Source organism: Callionymus lyra, chromosome 8 (assembly GCF_982586985.1).
Source record: "Callionymus lyra chromosome 8, fCalLyr1.hap1.1, whole genome shotgun sequence".
Taxonomy (NCBI): Eukaryota; Metazoa; Chordata; class Actinopteri; order Syngnathiformes; family Callionymidae; genus Callionymus; species Callionymus lyra.
This window is the reverse complement of record NC_141825.1, coordinates 18,759,684-18,775,889: the sequence shown is the minus strand read 5'-3', so window position 1 is coordinate 18,775,889 and position 16,206 is coordinate 18,759,684. Positions and strand designations below refer to the sequence as shown.

Below are 16,206 nucleotides of genomic sequence, written 5' to 3'. Positions count from 1 at the left end.
TCTCACACTCATAAACAACATGGGGGGGGAAAAAGAACGATCTTTCATCCACGCAGAGCTAAATTGCATTTAAACACAACAGCTCAAACCAAGTGTGAGGAACAAGTCGCTGAACTGTAAACAGTTTTTCTGGAGAAATGAAGTTGAAGGAAAACTCTATCGATTCTATTGAAAGAGTGTCATAAATAAGGACCACAAAATCAAACGTAACTTGGAGACTGTGAAATGAGCCAGAGAAAGCTTTTTACTCTCCGCATTAGTATTCAGTGGATATCTTATCTCTCTAAACTGTTATCATTGCGTTTCAGCCATTTTAGACACGCTGACCTTCTTCTTAGGACGAGAGATAAGGTTCTTTTTTTTTAATGTCCTTATTAAATCAAGTCATCTGTGCACGCTGAAAGAGTCGGCGAGTGTGTAGGAGAAACTCTCTCGTACACACTAATGACAAACATTACGCCGATAACGACTTGTGGGACTAGATATCTGGATATTCCATCGACTCCAAATTATTTTTTATCTGGCGAAACCGACGTATTTAACCGGCGGGTCTGTGCTCAGGTTGTAGTCACTGAAGAAGACGACACACTCGAGTTCACTCGCAAATTTAGGCGTTCTCCCAAAGTTAATGGAGCAGTTCGCTCTCGGGGAACAATAAATCCGGTTTAATGGGACGATACGAAGTCAATCTGCATACTGAGACAACGAAGCTCAAATTTTCCTGAAAAATAAACTTGGCTGTGATGAATCCTGGCAGATAAACAAACTTTCATTTCTATAGAAATGAGAAATATTTGGCTTATTTGAGGCACTGAAGCCTCCTCGCCATCATGTGTGTGTCATCGGCAATAAAAAAAGCTGTTCGCTGCCGACCAAGAGGCATAATTTACTCCCCGGTCCGGCCATCAGTCCAACGACGTCCATCCAGACTGATTTATGTCCAACATAAGTCAGGTACAAGTCGAGCAGCCGGGACACATTTCTCGGAGCTGTGACGCCCCCGCCGTATAATCTCAGAGACCAGAGATCAGTGAGACAACAAGACGGGAGCAGTTTTAATAAAAACATCCTCATTTTATCTCCAGCAGATTGAACTAAAGGGCCCTCAGACATTTATACGTTTCCACGTTCTCCACTGCTTCACCGTACAGCTCACTTGTGGCCCAGACATGCCTCACCATCATTTCAAGAGAGGTGTGTGTGTGGATAGATTTGACGTCTCTTGTGCTACAAGCTCCTGTTTAAAGGTGATTTTTTTTGCACGATTTAGAGCCTGCTGTGAACTGCAACTTAATATTCTTATTTATTTATGTTTATGCATGTGATATTATCTTATTGATCTCTGTACAATTTGTTCTTTGCACTTTATTTGTAATTCGTTCTTCTGTCGACTGCTGTAGGGTGATTGGAATTCAAATTTTCCCAAGAGATCAATAAAGTTCCATCCATCTATCTACAGTATCTATCTACAGTATCTATCTATCTACAGTGAGTATTTTCAGTATCTATCTACAGTATCTATCTATGTACAATGAGTATTTTCAGTATCTACAGTATCTATCTACAGTATCTATCTATCTACAGTGAGTATTTTCAGTATCTACAGTATCTATCTACAGTATCTATCTATCTACAGTGAGTATTTTCAGTATCTACAGTATCTATCTACAGTATCTATCTATCTACAGTGAGTATTTTCAGTATCTACAGTATCTATCTACAGTATCTATCTATCTACAATGAGTATGTTCAGTATCTACAGTATCTATCTACAGTATCTATCTATCTACAGTGAGTATTTTCAGTATCTACAGTATCTATCTACAGTATCTATCTATCTACAGTGAGTATTTTCAGTATCTACAGTATCTATCTACAGTATCTATCTATCTACAATGAGTATGTTCAGTATCTACAGTATCTATCTACAGTATCTATCTATCTACAGTGAGTATTTTCAGTATCTACAGTATCTATCTACAGTATCTATCTATCTACAGTGAGTATTTTCAGTATCTACAGTATCTATCTACAGTATCTATCTATCTACAGTGAGTATTTTCAGTATCTACAGTATCTATCTACAGTATCTATCTATCTACAGTGAGTATTTTCAGTATCTACAGTATCTATCCGTCTACAATATCCATTGTTCCGTCTACCATGTCCATCTATCCCCCCATCCCCCATCCATCCATCCATCTATCTACCCTATAGTATTTATCTATCTATCTACAGTACCTATAGATCTATCTACATTATCTGCCATATCATTTTAATTACAGTATCCATCTATCTACAGTATCCATCCATCTTCACTGGATTGCTTTATCACAATAATATTATGAAGAAAAATTAATGATGGTATACACTTAATAAAAGTTGGTTTACATTATCTAGTAAAAAAAACACACATACTTATTCATCATAATTTAAGATGCCTTGAGATTAAAGAAGTTGAGTGATCAATACATTAATGTAATTAATTCAGAAGTTACACCAACATGGGGGGGATATTGTTGTGTTTTTTTTCTAAATTATTAGAAAATAATACTAAGACACAAGGCCTATATAAAGTTTTGTACGATTTCAAATGGAAAATTGAAGTATTCAACGATTCAACGGACCAATCAGTTTCAACTCCAGGCAGGGATCAGCCATTGTTTTCAAAGACCAAAGAAAAAAGTAAACTTGCAAAAAAACAGTAAAGATTAAAAGTTAAATTAATGCAAAAAAGAAAATAAATAGAGCCTTAAATATGACTGTAATTAATGAATTGTATATAATCACATGATTTTTGCCAGCCTATAAATTATACATAATAATCATTATTATATTTAACCAAAGCATAATGCATGATATTATTGTTAAATTAAGACAGAATAGAAAGTCATTCAAACCATAAACACTAACAACAGCACTATGTCCCTTCATTTAATTGGTTTATTCGTAATGGATGTTTGAAACACTACAAATCTCTGATCTGTAGCAGAACAGAGTCGACATCTGTAGTCATGAAAGGAATAATAACACAAAGATGGCGGCATCAATCCCGAGCGTGTCGCTCTCTGGGAACGCCTCGAACAATATAAAGAAGTCTATCATCATAGCGAGACCCAGGTCCACAAACACAGTGTGAAGCTGCACGAAACAACAGATTGGATCACTGGCCGCCCCCGTGAGAGACTCAGTGCGTGACTCCATTGAACGAAGGGAGACGTCGCCTGTCACAACCGGCGAGTGTCTTCTCCTTAATGACTCTGAATATTTATACTTCTCTCTAAAACATCCTTTTCACATTCCAGGATAATGAGAAATTAAATAGATACGGACAGTTTATTTTTTTTCCTCTCCAGCACATACGGTGGAGCCCTTTTAAATTTCTGGGTGTCAGTCGGGGATAAAGCGTGACGTGAAAAGTGGCGGCTGGTTATTTGCAGGAGTAATGTGCGGGGAAGTTTTGTTGGCCGAAGAAAAACATTTGGAGCGACGAGTCAAGGGAGAGTGGCTTTTACATCGCAGCCTGTGTATGCACTCGCACACTTTGATAGCGACGCCTGTCAGTGTCCTGCTGCTGGGGGACTTTAAATGAACCATCTGGCACAGAAACACTTCGGAGAGTCGTGTGTAAATAGTGTCAACAGATGAGTTTAAATCACAACCAGTTCAGCTGTGCTCTTGCGTGGAAAGTCGCCTTTTTCGGTCCAATCTTCTCAATCTTCTCCATATTGCAATATAACTTTATTTATAAAATACACAACTGAATCGATATGAGCGCATCAGTGACTCGCTCAACAGTAGCTACACTTTCTATTTGTTCATATTTAGTTCACTTTCCAGACAATTTGATTAAAGCTCCACTGATTTAAACGTTTATTCTGTTATGAGATGATTCATAAGTCTGTTCGAGTCAGTTTTTTAAAATTTAAATCAACCTTTATTTAACCAGGAAAACAACCCCATTGAGATTAAAAATCTGTTTTTCAAGAAGGTCCTGACCTAGAGGCTGCAAAGTTACACATTGAGCAGAAATACATTAACATTAAAATGACACACAAGAGTGAGTTGAAGTACATCATTACAAATAACTGAGGAAAACTTATTCAGACAAAACATTTCAGGGTCACAAGTCCGCGTTTGGTTTTGGACACATTTGAATGGGTTTTTTAAATGAAAGATATATTTTGATCGTATTACTTTCCATTAGCACACGTATCAACTTTGATGTGGCCTTACAGTTGTATCGCTCAAAATCAAAGTAGATTAATGATTAAGAAAAGAAAAGAAACAAAAAATTGCTTTGAACAGTAATATAGAGACGTCCAACAAGATTAAAAGAAAATACGAAGATAAGCTACATCACACCTCGAAAAATTAAGACAATAACAGAATCTGAAAATTGTTAAATATCCGTGTTCTTCGGCCCACAACCTCTACAGCTTAAAGATTTTGGCTCCTTGTGTGATAGAGTTTTACAGCCATTACTACCCAGTAGGGTTGAGTTGGGCCCAGGTTTTTTTCAGGGCTGAGAATGAGAAACCTGGGTGTTGTATTTGACAAAGACATGTCTTTAGTTCAACATGGAAAAAACTGGCCAAAAACTGTTCCTTGAACATAGATCTCTAAACTTTGGAAAATTGTGTCACAAAATGCTCTGGATCTTGTAATCCATGTGTTTGTGTCTTCTCGCCTGGACTATTGTAACAGTTTGTTTTCATGTCTTAACAAGAAGGAGCTGTCTCGTCTGCAGTTAATACAAAACTCTGCAGCGAGAATTCTGCCCCGCTCTAGTAGAAGAACTCACATTTCCCCGATCCTTAAAACTCTTCACTGGCTGCCAGTTTCTTTCGGGATCATTTTTTAAATTCTGGTTCTTACTTTCAGATCTATTCATGGTCAGACTCCTCCTTACATCACTGATCTAATCCAGCCTTACACCCCGAACAATATCTTTCAACAGTAAGTAGTCAGACAAGATTAAAAGAGATGTTGGAGAAAATACATTTGAAAGGTACATTTGTAAATATGAAGATGATTAAGATATTTCACACCACAAAAAATGTAAAGACAATAACACAATCAGAAAATTGTTAAATATCCATGTTCTTTGGCCTACAACCTCTTAAGCTTAGAGATTGTGGCCCCCTGTGTGATAGTTTTACACCCCTGTCATAAGTGTGACATTTCCCATCTCACATTTTATGAAAGAGTCCAGTAATAAGATTGAAATTAACCCTTTCATGGGGTCACAGGAAATACATTTTCTTTGTTTTGCTTATTTTATTTTATAAGCACATACAAACGAATAGATTCAATATTTTTTATATATATTTTGTTTCACTTTTTTTTTTGGGGAGATAATAGATGAAATTGTGAAAACAATGTTTGAAATTAAATATGTAAAAACAGATAATTACAGAAAACAATAGAATATTGTAACTTGGAAAATATATTTAAAAAAAATCCAAAATACACTAACTATTCTATGATATCGAATAAAATAAAATATTCAAAATAAATAAAGAATTACTAGGGTCAATCAACACAATTTTATTAGATTAAACATAAAACATAAAAAATATCAAAGTTCACACCTTTAACTTTTGTAAACATCTGCGTTATGGCAAGATTTACCACATTTTCACATCAAATCTTTAGCTCATTCTAGTCAAATTAAACTCACAGGAATCCTTAAAGGCGTTAACAAGCATCATTCATCAATTAAGCAGGTGTGTAACCGCCTGTACATTTCAATGCATGAGGGAGGCATTTGTCGCCCAGAGCGCCTCAGCTGACCAACCACATTAGACATGGTTAATGAGCAAGAAAGATTCCTCGTAGCGACACACCGGATGCCTCCTGCAGCAGCACATTCCCCAGATTTATCGTGGCACATCTTGCAACATCACATTGAAAATGAAAAAAAGTTCACACACCGTTTTTTTTTGCTCAAAACATCTAGAAATGTGGCTTGTTAGATTAAATATTTAATCATATATAATAAGATAGAAAATACATTCTGGAATGGTCACACATCTGTGACTTTCTTCAAATGTCTAGGAACTCATAAGATTCTTAGAAAAAAAATATAAAGTTTTCATTCAATAAACTCATAATAGTCTACAAAGATTTGATTTTCTGTTTCACTCCGTGTTCTCGGTTTTGATGGAATCGAGTTGTTCGTCCAACTACAAGCAATAACATCGCACACCCCGGCAGCCTAAACGACTGAGGACAAACCGCTGCGTCCCACGAGCAGAGACACACTTTCCTGAATTGCCTTTGTAGAAATTATGTCTCTGTTTTATTGAGCCTAATTCTTTTTCAATCATTCTCTTTCTGTATTCGGTTAGAGCCCTTTTGGGACTGATGCTGTTTCTTACAACAAGAGATTACAGATCGAGGCAGAGCTGCGTAAAAAAAAAGAAGGTTAAAAAAAAAAAGAAACCTCAACAATGAAGCGTCAGACCTTGCTGATTGAAAAGAAATGGAACATAAAGAGATACAAGTTTGGACAATTTAAATCCGTTTTCAGTCCTTTTCAGAAGCTTTTATTAACTGACAATGACAAACATTATCATTAGTAGGTTTTTGTTTTAGTTTTTTTGTAGTTGTAGTAGTAGTTGCTCTTGCTTTTTTGTAGTATTTATGGTAGTAGTTGTATTGTTAATGGTTGTTTCTTAAGTAGTTGTTGTAGAAGTTGTAGTTGTTTTAGTTGTAGTAGTAATTGCTCTTGCTTTTTAGTAGTCTTTGTGGTAGTAGTAAGGTTGTTTCTTAGGTAGTTGTAGTAGTAGTAGTAGTATTAGTAGTAGTAGTAGTAATAGTAGTAGTAGTAGTAATATTTGTAGTAGTTATAGCTGTTGTAGTAGTAGTTGTAGTAGTAGTTGTAATTATTGTAGTAGTCGTATAAGTAATCGTTCCAGTAATTGTTGTTATAGAAGTTATAGTAGTTGTAGTAGTAGTTGCTCTTGCTTTTTTGTAGTATATGGTAGTAGTTGTATTGTTAATGGTTGTTTCTTAAGTAGTTGTAGTAGTAGTTGTTGAAGAAGTTGTAGTTGTTTTAGTTGTAGTAGTAATTGCTCTTGCTTTTTAGTAGTCTTTGTGGTAGTAGTAAGGTTGTTTCTTAGGTAGTTGTAGTAGTAGTAGTAGTAGTAGTAGAAGTAGTAGTAGTAGTAATATTTGTAGTAGTTATAGCTGTTGTAGTTGTTATAGTTGTAGCTGTTGTAATAGTAGTTGTAGTAGTAGTTGTAATTATTGTAGTAGTCGTATAAGTAATCATTCCAGTAATTGTTGTTATAGAAGTTATAGTAGTTGTAGTAGTAGTTGCTCTTGCTTTTTTGTAGTATTTATGGTAGTAGTTGTATTGTTAATGGTTGTTTCTTAAGTAGTTGTAGTAGTAGTTGTTGTAGAAGTTGTAGTTGTTTTAGTTGTAGTAGTAATTGCTCTTGCTTTTTAGTAGTCTTTGTGGTAGTAGTAAGGTTGTTTCTTAGGTAGTTGTAGTAGTAGTAGTAGTAGTAGTAGTAGTAGTAGTAGTAGTAGTAGTAATAGTAGTAGTAGTAGTAATATTTGTAGTAGTTATAGCTGTTGTAGTTGTTATAGTTGTAGCTGTTGTAGTAGTAGTTGTAGTAGTAGTTGTAATTATTGTAGTAGTCGTATAAGTAATCGTTCCAGTAATTGTTGTTATAGAAGTTATAGTAGTTGTAGCAGTAGTTGCTCTTGCTTTTTTGTAGTATTTATGGTAGTAGTTGTATTGTTAATGGTTGTTTCTTAAGTAGTTGTAGTAGTAGTTGTTGAAGAAGTTGTAGTGGTTTTAGTTGTAGTAGTAATTGCTCTTGCTTTTTAGTAGTCTTTGTGGTAGTAGTAAGGTTGTTTCTTAGGTAGTTGTAGTAGTAGTAGTAGTAGTAGTAGTAGTAGTAGTAGTAGTAATAGTAGTAGTAGTAGTAATAGTAGTAGTAGTAGTAATATTTGTAGTAGTTATAGCTGTTGTAGTTGTTAAAGTTGTAGCTGTTGTAGTAGTAGTTGTAGTAGTAGTTGTAATTATTGTAGTAGTCGTATAAGTAATCGTTCCAGTAATTGTTGTTATAGAAGTTATAGTAGTTGTAGTAGTAGTAGTAGCTGTTGTGGCTGTTTTAATTGCTGTAGTAATCGTTTTGGTAATCATTGTAGTAATTGTTGTTGTAGTTATAGTAGTTAAAGTAGTAGTAGGGGTTTTAGTTGTCGTGGTAGCTTTTGTTCTTCTTTTTTTTTGATCGATGCCTAAATTGGAATACAATTCATTAAAAAAACAAATGTTTGACTTGTTCTTCTTGATTTGTCCATGATGGTCAAGAGGAAATACTTCCAAAGATAAGTAACACGGTCAGAACAATTGACTTACGATGCTTCATGTTACTTTCTTGTGTTTGTCAGACTGCAGTGGGAGCTGACCGTGGTGCTGATCTGACCACGACCACAGAAGCAAAACTTGAATCCAGTTTTCAGCTTCTCTACGTTTCTATGAATTTCACACGGAACCATATCAGTGTCATCAGAATATTATAGCCTTGAATATAACATTACAAATGTTTGAAATGGTGTATTTTTTTTAAATGAATTTAAATGTAATATTATATATGAAAATTATTGAAAATCAAAAATAAAATAAATTTAAACTTGCACATTAAACGAATTGAAATAAACAAGAAGCATTAAGATGAAATCATAATAAGTGATAGAAATTCTGTTTTCTGAATGTTTTTTTCATTGAAGTGAATGCACTTGCTGAACGCACCATAGCAATCCCAACGTCATTTAATGCATCACTGATGCGTGACAAACAGAAAGTTAAAAGTGTTTAAATATATTTATGCATGAATTACATATTTTTAATCATTAAGATTTGAATATTAAACTATGTGTAAATTCGACAACAACCACAAATTAAAACTTTTTTTTCAATAAACAAAGTATTGAATTTATAATGCAATACAAATAAATGTAAAATTGGAATACAGAAATGATTGAACTTAATTATTAAATAAAAATAATTTCAACTTTTCAATTAACAAATCATCCAATTCAATTATTCCATTAAAATAAACGTGACCTTTCCATATAAAATGATTACATTTCATTATTACATGAATTAATAAAAAAAAAACTTTCAATATAAAAAAATATTGAACTTCATTATTCAATAAAAAATAAATTCAAGCTTTCCATATACAAATGATTCAATCAAGTACTAATATATAAAAAAAAACATAAATACATGACACTTAAATATTCATTATTCTGATGACACAGAAATACTTCCATAGTTTCATAGAGTTTTCAATTATTATTAAGATTTGTATTCGTCCATCTTAACTCTTAGTGCTCCACATGTGTTTGAGTTATCAAAATAAATGGTTGACATTAGATCATTTCAACTGGATCTGAGTCGGAAGGCTGTCAACGTAGTTTGAATGCATCCGACTTTTTTTGTGTCCATAAAAATACACTTCGCCTGCAGAGTCTTCATGCTGCGAGGGAAGGTGTTCGACCGTTAAACTTAGGACTTTATGTACAAGCAGCACAAGCCCCATGGTCTGTCATGAAAGGTCACATATAAAGTTGTATAAAAAGGTCATGCTGTGTCCAGACACACACACAACATTTGAGTGTTATGGAATGTGGATTTCTGGACTAATGGAGATGGAAGCGAAGCCACAGGAATTCCTTGCCAGCGCTCTGAAGAGAGACACTTATGTGAGCTTTGATTTGAGCTAAATGACTTCACTCTGCTGCTCATCCTGAACTGAAAAAAAAACAGTCAGAAACTATTACACGGACTGACAAAAACAACGTGCTAGGAAAAGACCCCGCTTGTCCTTGAGGAGTCCGAGGCGCCCCAGGACTCCCAGCCGGGTCACCGGGGCCGGTCTCGTCTCGGCGTGTTTCTTTCCATCTCACCTGCAGGTGGATCCCAGCGGGTGCAACACACCTGATCTATTCCTCCAGCTTCACAACACGACTCGCGCTGGCTGCGTCTCATATCTCGTCCTGTCCGGCCCCGAAAAAAATGACACAGACTCTTTATTCCCTCCAACCTGACCCAAATACCCAACTGCTCCCTGTCGAGTGATGCTCCAGAAACAAAGTCCAGTCCTTTGATTCAGCTCCAAATCAGCCGTCACTTCAGCTCTCATCCCGCCGCAGCTCTTCACTTCCAAGCCACGACGACACACTTCTTTTTTTTTTATCACGTTCACACTTCCTCTGCAATGTGAGCGGCTCACTCTGCCCTCTCGCCAGCCACAAACTGGCTTTTCAAGCCAACACTAGCTCGTCTTCAGGCGGAGAGAATGGGACACAACACAGGGTTATGTAGCAGTTTCAAGCTGTCAATCACAAGTTTTTATTTTATTTGAACTAGACCGAAGCTCAACTCCTTTATTTCAAAAGCCACCAAGTGAATTGAATGAATCTTTGACCTCTGTGTGACTTCAGCGCTGAAGAATAAATGAAACAATAATATAGTTTTCCAGTTGAAATGGGGACAAACTCCCACTTTCTTCTGATATTTCTTTGGGAATAAAAAAGGGGAAACCATTTAATATTTGAGGGAATGCATCTATATTTGAATCATTTATATTCATAATAAAGATGATAATACATGAAAAAACAATTTTATTAAAGTGATTAAAGTTATTCTCCATGTCTCACCATCCCTTTTTTTTATGTGAATCATCTATTTTTCTTTCTTCAACAGTCAGTTCGTTCACCTTTAGCCTGAGCATTGTGTTATCTCAGGGTCAAAGTGACCCGAACATCAAAAGGACAAAAGGCGACTTCTGACTCATACTTTTATTTTCCTTTTGTCAGTTCATCTATTCGTTCAGTAAATTAAGTTGTAAACCTTTAAAGACGGAAACAAAATTCACAATTTTAATTAAACATTTTAATTAAATATTTTGAATGTATTTTAGATTAATTTAAACCTTTTTAAATGAATTGACCACTTTATTAAATAGGATAAACAAGATTCAGCTCAACTACTTTTCTTCTTTTTCTGGTAAATCGGACGAAGCATCACTGCCATTTTTGTTACCTCCGACAAAAGTCCAACTTCTTGGCAGATACGGGTTTGGACCAAATACTGGTTGAACTCTGTGTTGTGTTAACTTTATTGATGACACAGGATGGTCTCTTTGGAATGTTTTATTTATTCCTTCCCATGGAAATATAAACATTCAGGACAGGAAGTAGTTCCTCCGCAGTACACCTCTACACATTATATAACGCAATAAATGACAAGATTAATTGTCATCATTAGCTTAAACAAGATCTATTTGTATAGAGAACAGTCCTATCTCTGGTACGCCCTGTGTCGTCTGATGACAAAAAGCGTCCAAAGGATTCTTATAAAGGGCCTCTCCATAGAGGGCGCTCTTGCAACATTTCCACCCTTTATTATATTTGTGTGCAAGTTGAATACTATACATAATTATAGAGGTAACATACACCACCACTCACCCAACTGTTTTTCTTATAAAAACAAAGTGCATTTAAGTCAAGTGTATTATAAAATTCATATGTACATTCACTGAAACAGATTTCATTTATTTTAAACGAGCCACTGAGCTTGTCTTTTGCCAGACACATGAAAAGTTTATAAAATCCAAAATAATAATAATTACAACTAAAACATATAAAACAAATTGAAATGAACAAGAAGCATTAAAATGATATCATCATAAGCGTTAGAAATGTGTTTTCTGAACGTTAGTTTTTTACATAAAAAGTGAATACACTAGAGCTAGTTACAATAAATCGCTCCTGAACACACCATAGCAATCCCGACGTCATTGAATGCATCACTCATGCGTGACGAAGAAAGCAGACATCGTGTTATTTTCAATCCTTTCCATCAGTTAATGTAGAGTTGATTATTAACGTGTGGAAGTGAAAGAAGACCAATCGGATCGAGTACAGTCGTAATGAAATGCGAATAAATCTGAATAAATCTCAATGGAACCTGTGTGAAGGTCATATTTGGGTCATATGACGTTTTGCGTCGTCACAAGATCCTGTTTCAGTCGTTGATAAAAGTCTTTCGCTGGATTTTTTAAGCCATAAAAGTTCATCCATAATACTTTCACACTGAATAACTAAAGATCCATACAGGCAGATTTTGTCCAAACATTGGGTCTCATTCATGAAACGTGAGTAAATCCACGCGTATATTTACACGTAAAGTGCACGTCTACGTAAATAGCTACTCCGGATTCGGATCATTTGATGAATCTGAGTCAGAGCTTGAGATTGAAATAGTTTCGGGTGAAGTGGAGTTCATATTTATTTTCTTTCAATGGTAGCGAAGTTAAAAATGTATATTAGCCGTTAATCATCAGAAAATGACCGTCAAATCAGATGAGGAATATATAGACTAGTGGTCCCAAAACTACGACTCCATTTGGACCGGCCCCGAAAACAATACTAAAGACACATTTTCATTATTTTTTTTCCACTTACAGTGAGCGAGAAAATATAGGACCGAATTCATTTTTAGAGTAGTAAATGTAACTCTGCTCTCTAAGAAGGTCTGTCTCGAAAGATTTCAACATTTTAGTGGCGCAAATTCTATTTCCATCTGGAAAACAATACATTTTAGCCACCCCTGCAGTAGTCTGACTTTTTATGTTACATACGGACCACGGCCCTGATGTGGAAAATGATGTGGCCCTTACAGGAAAAAAATTTGGGGACCCCTTTTATAGATAATCTATCGCATCCCTAACAGAATAAAACGCTGTAGCTCAAGAGGCTTTTGGACGTTTGACTAGTTGTGATCGCATTCCTCAAAAAGAATGAGATGTAAGATCAAAGCTACTAAAATATTAATGGATGCCAAAATAATGTACATTTCCCGCTGCTCACATTTTACTTACAAGGTAATTCTGCTTCATTAACCCAAAGCTAAGAGTCTACAAAGGTCTGTCACATGAACCATCGAGTCTGTATTAAAACGGAAGATGTTATCTCTCAATTCTTCTCTGGAGATTCAGCATGCGACAAGCACGTCGTCTCTTCTGACGCGCGGGTTAATGGACTGGCAATGGCCGTCAATGTAAACTTCAAAGTCGGCACTTTAATCTGAGCTTGGTGTCGCCTCACTTCACCTGTCTACACTTTGTTCCCATAAAATTCCTACTGAAAGACTTAAAAAAAAAAACTTGCTGAACCACTTCCTGGAGGAAAGAAAAAAAGGGGGGCAGATTTCATTTAAAAATTGGCACGCGTCCCTCATTTCTACAGATGAAAGCTCGTAAATGAAGCCTGGAATCTTGCCTCGTATGGAAATCCGGAGTTATGAATAATGTCTCCGTCTCAATCACCAGGTCTGTTTTAATAAGGTGGATTAACTTCGCACCTGCAGAGAAAAAGCTAACACGTCGCCGCGCTCCTAACTAGCCTAGAGTAACTCGAGGGGTCCCCGGGGGGGTCCTGAACCTCACATCTTCCTGTTGGACCTCTGGCGGTCCGTATGAGTGAGCAGCAGTACAGCTTGTCATTTAAGCCCATGAATCCAGAGAGGCCGGCCCGAGCGAGCCGCTGATTTACAGACGTTCGCTAATCAGGCGAATGGCTCTCCTGCTAATGAAAAGTCATAGATCTCTACAATAACACTAAAGGTATAATTCCCCATCGCTCATGTGTGAGAGGAGAAGTGTGGAATGTACCCGTGGTGGAGTCAAAGAAAAGCAAATGACAGTCCAAGTTGATGGAAGAAGCTCCATAATCTTCCCCTCGGACAAACGACAAAACCAGTTCAGACGGCAAAAAACGGAAATCCAGTAAACAGAGAAGGACGATGGTTTGTTTCAGCTTGGCATTGATTTATCATTCCACTGCACAAGTCACAGTCTAATCATGATTAAGACCAGAGGAGGGAGCTCTGGAGACACATGGCGGTGGTGGTGGTGGTGGTGGTGGTGGGAGGGTGCAACCATCCATCCATCCGCTAAATTCATCAAGCAAATCACTTCCACTTTCAGCAGATGAAAATGAATTCATTGTGACTCACCTGTTCCGTTGGCTGTGTGTGCATAGAAGAGAGGACACAAAGCTGAGCAGCTTTGAGATAGACGTACATTGAGGCACAAATAAAAGTAAAACAGGCTCACAACTACAGCTCAGACAGACTAACGGGCCGTGAAAAGCCGTTTAGGAAATAAATGAGTCTGAGCCTCTAATTGCTGGTGCAGTAGGGAAGCAGCACTCACCACTAGAGCAGTCCAGGCCGCCCCAGCCGGGCTCGCACTGGCAAGTATCCGGAGACACGCAGCGTCCGTGGACACACTCGTCCGAACACATCGCTGAGAGACAGAAAGAGAATGCATCTTTAGCAATTTTGCTATATTAGCATTTCACTGTAAACAATACCAGAGATGCATCGATTTTTATTTTCATAAACAGTGAGTGGCGAAAATGTAGGACCCCCCTTCTTTGTGTTATTATTTATTTCTGGTGTAAGAACCCAGCATTTGTTTGTGTTTGGCTTTCTGGAAAACAATACATTTTTACGTTTAGTGCTCGGAGAAGGGATGAGTTATGTGGCCCTCAGAGGAAAAAGTTCTGTATTTAGTAAGTCAGTGTCTATGTCCTGATCTTAAAGTCTAACAGACGACCAAACCACTTGACAAAATTGCAATGTCTGCCCTCAAAGTGAAGGTTAAAGGGGGTGAGGGGGCAACTCGATCAGTTAAAGGTAAGGGGCCACTAGGAGACCCTTTTGAAAACTGAAATACATCTCATTTTGATTTTTAAAAAAATGAAAGCTTCAAAATATGCATGAACTGTTTCTGGAATTTCAGCTCTTGTTAATTCTCATACGTCCAATTTTGATGAAGGAAACATTGCTTTGAATCAGTATATATAGACTACTGACCTCTTAGTGGAGGTTTCAGGGGGGAGGGGAACTAGATCGGGTCCGCAGGAAAGGGTGTACAGAGGGAGGCGAAAGACCCCCCTGAAAACTCAAACATGTCCAATCCAACAAATACATTCCATATGTATAAAATATTAAGTAAAGGATAAATTAATCAGAGTATTTCAGTACCCGTTTATTTTAACGGAGCAGAAAGGGGAAGAAAACCCCCTAAAATATACATATATGACCTCTCAGGCAAGGTTCGGGGGGAGGGCAACTGAATCAGGTCAAGGGAAAGGGGGTACAGAGGGGGGCAGATGACACCCATGAAACTAAAATGTACCAACTTTAGTTGCAGCTTAACATCATGCATCACAAACTCTATAAGAAGTGTTTCCTGAATTTCAGCTTTTTTGAGTAAAGGGTATTTTAGTCAGAGAGTATTTAAGTCCCTATTCTTAATTGTAAGGGGGGGATAAGACCCCTCTGAACATTGTCCAATCTATGAAATGTATTCCATATGTATTACATATTGAGTAAAAGTTATTTTAGTCAGAGAATTGTAGGGGGGAAGAAAACCCCTTTGATCATTTCTATAGATCCAATTTTAATGAAGACAAAATTGCTAGGAAATTTGCATGTAGACTACGGACCGCTTAGTGAACGTTTTTTGGGAGAGGGGGCAAAGTAAGAAAAATCAGGTAAAGAATAATGGTGGACAAGGGGGGCAGAAGACCGTCATTTAAATTAAAATGCGTCTAATTTTAAACCATTGTGTTAACAAATACATGCAAGAAAAATTTCCAGAAGCTTTTTTGTTCATTGTAAGGGTGGTAGGGGGGACAGAAGACCCCCATGATCATTCACATAGGTTGCATTTGAATTAAATTCAAACCATAATTATTACATATTGTATAATGATGAATTATATTATCCTGCCTCATTTCTGTCAATATCTTTTTCTTCAGAGCCTATTAAAGTGAACCTATGCACCTGACACACCTGGGCAATATCAGGTATATCAGCTAGTGTTTGTATTAACAATCAAGTTAATGTGCAGTAAAGTTCCATTAAAGCAGCTAATTTAACACGTCCTGGAGACAGAAGGGAAGAAAATGACCCATAAAAACACTCAATACTGGAGCCTCCTGGATTAAATCTGAAACACGGCACTCATTTTAACAACCTTTCTCAGACTCTGGAACGATTTTCCTCGGATGGTCGGGTATGTGGTCCACATCTGGGGTTTATCACAGACGTTTGCTCTGCACAATGAGGCTTTATCAACGGCGAGAGAACAAGCTGTAAATCCC

The 16,206-nt window shown here is 36.8% G+C and overlaps 1 protein-coding gene across 4 annotated transcripts in view; it reads right to left on the bottom strand.

Moving 5' to 3' along the window:
* Nucleotides 1-16,206, bottom strand: part of megf11 (multiple EGF-like-domains 11) — a 128,691-nt gene that overhangs the window by 93,408 nt on the left and 19,077 nt on the right. For 2 of the 4 annotated variants that reach the window (XM_087796635.1, XM_087796636.1), the window contains exons 5-6: nucleotides 14,247-14,339; nucleotides 14,048-14,059 (exon numbers count right to left, since the gene is read on the bottom strand). In XM_087796635.1, coding sequence (XP_087652761.1) covers nucleotides 14,048-14,059; nucleotides 14,247-14,339 — 105 coding nt within the window. The remainder of the gene's footprint in view (nucleotides 1-14,047; nucleotides 14,060-14,246; nucleotides 14,340-16,206) is intronic. The other 2 variants (XM_087796637.1, XM_087796638.1) reach the window with 1 other exon arrangement.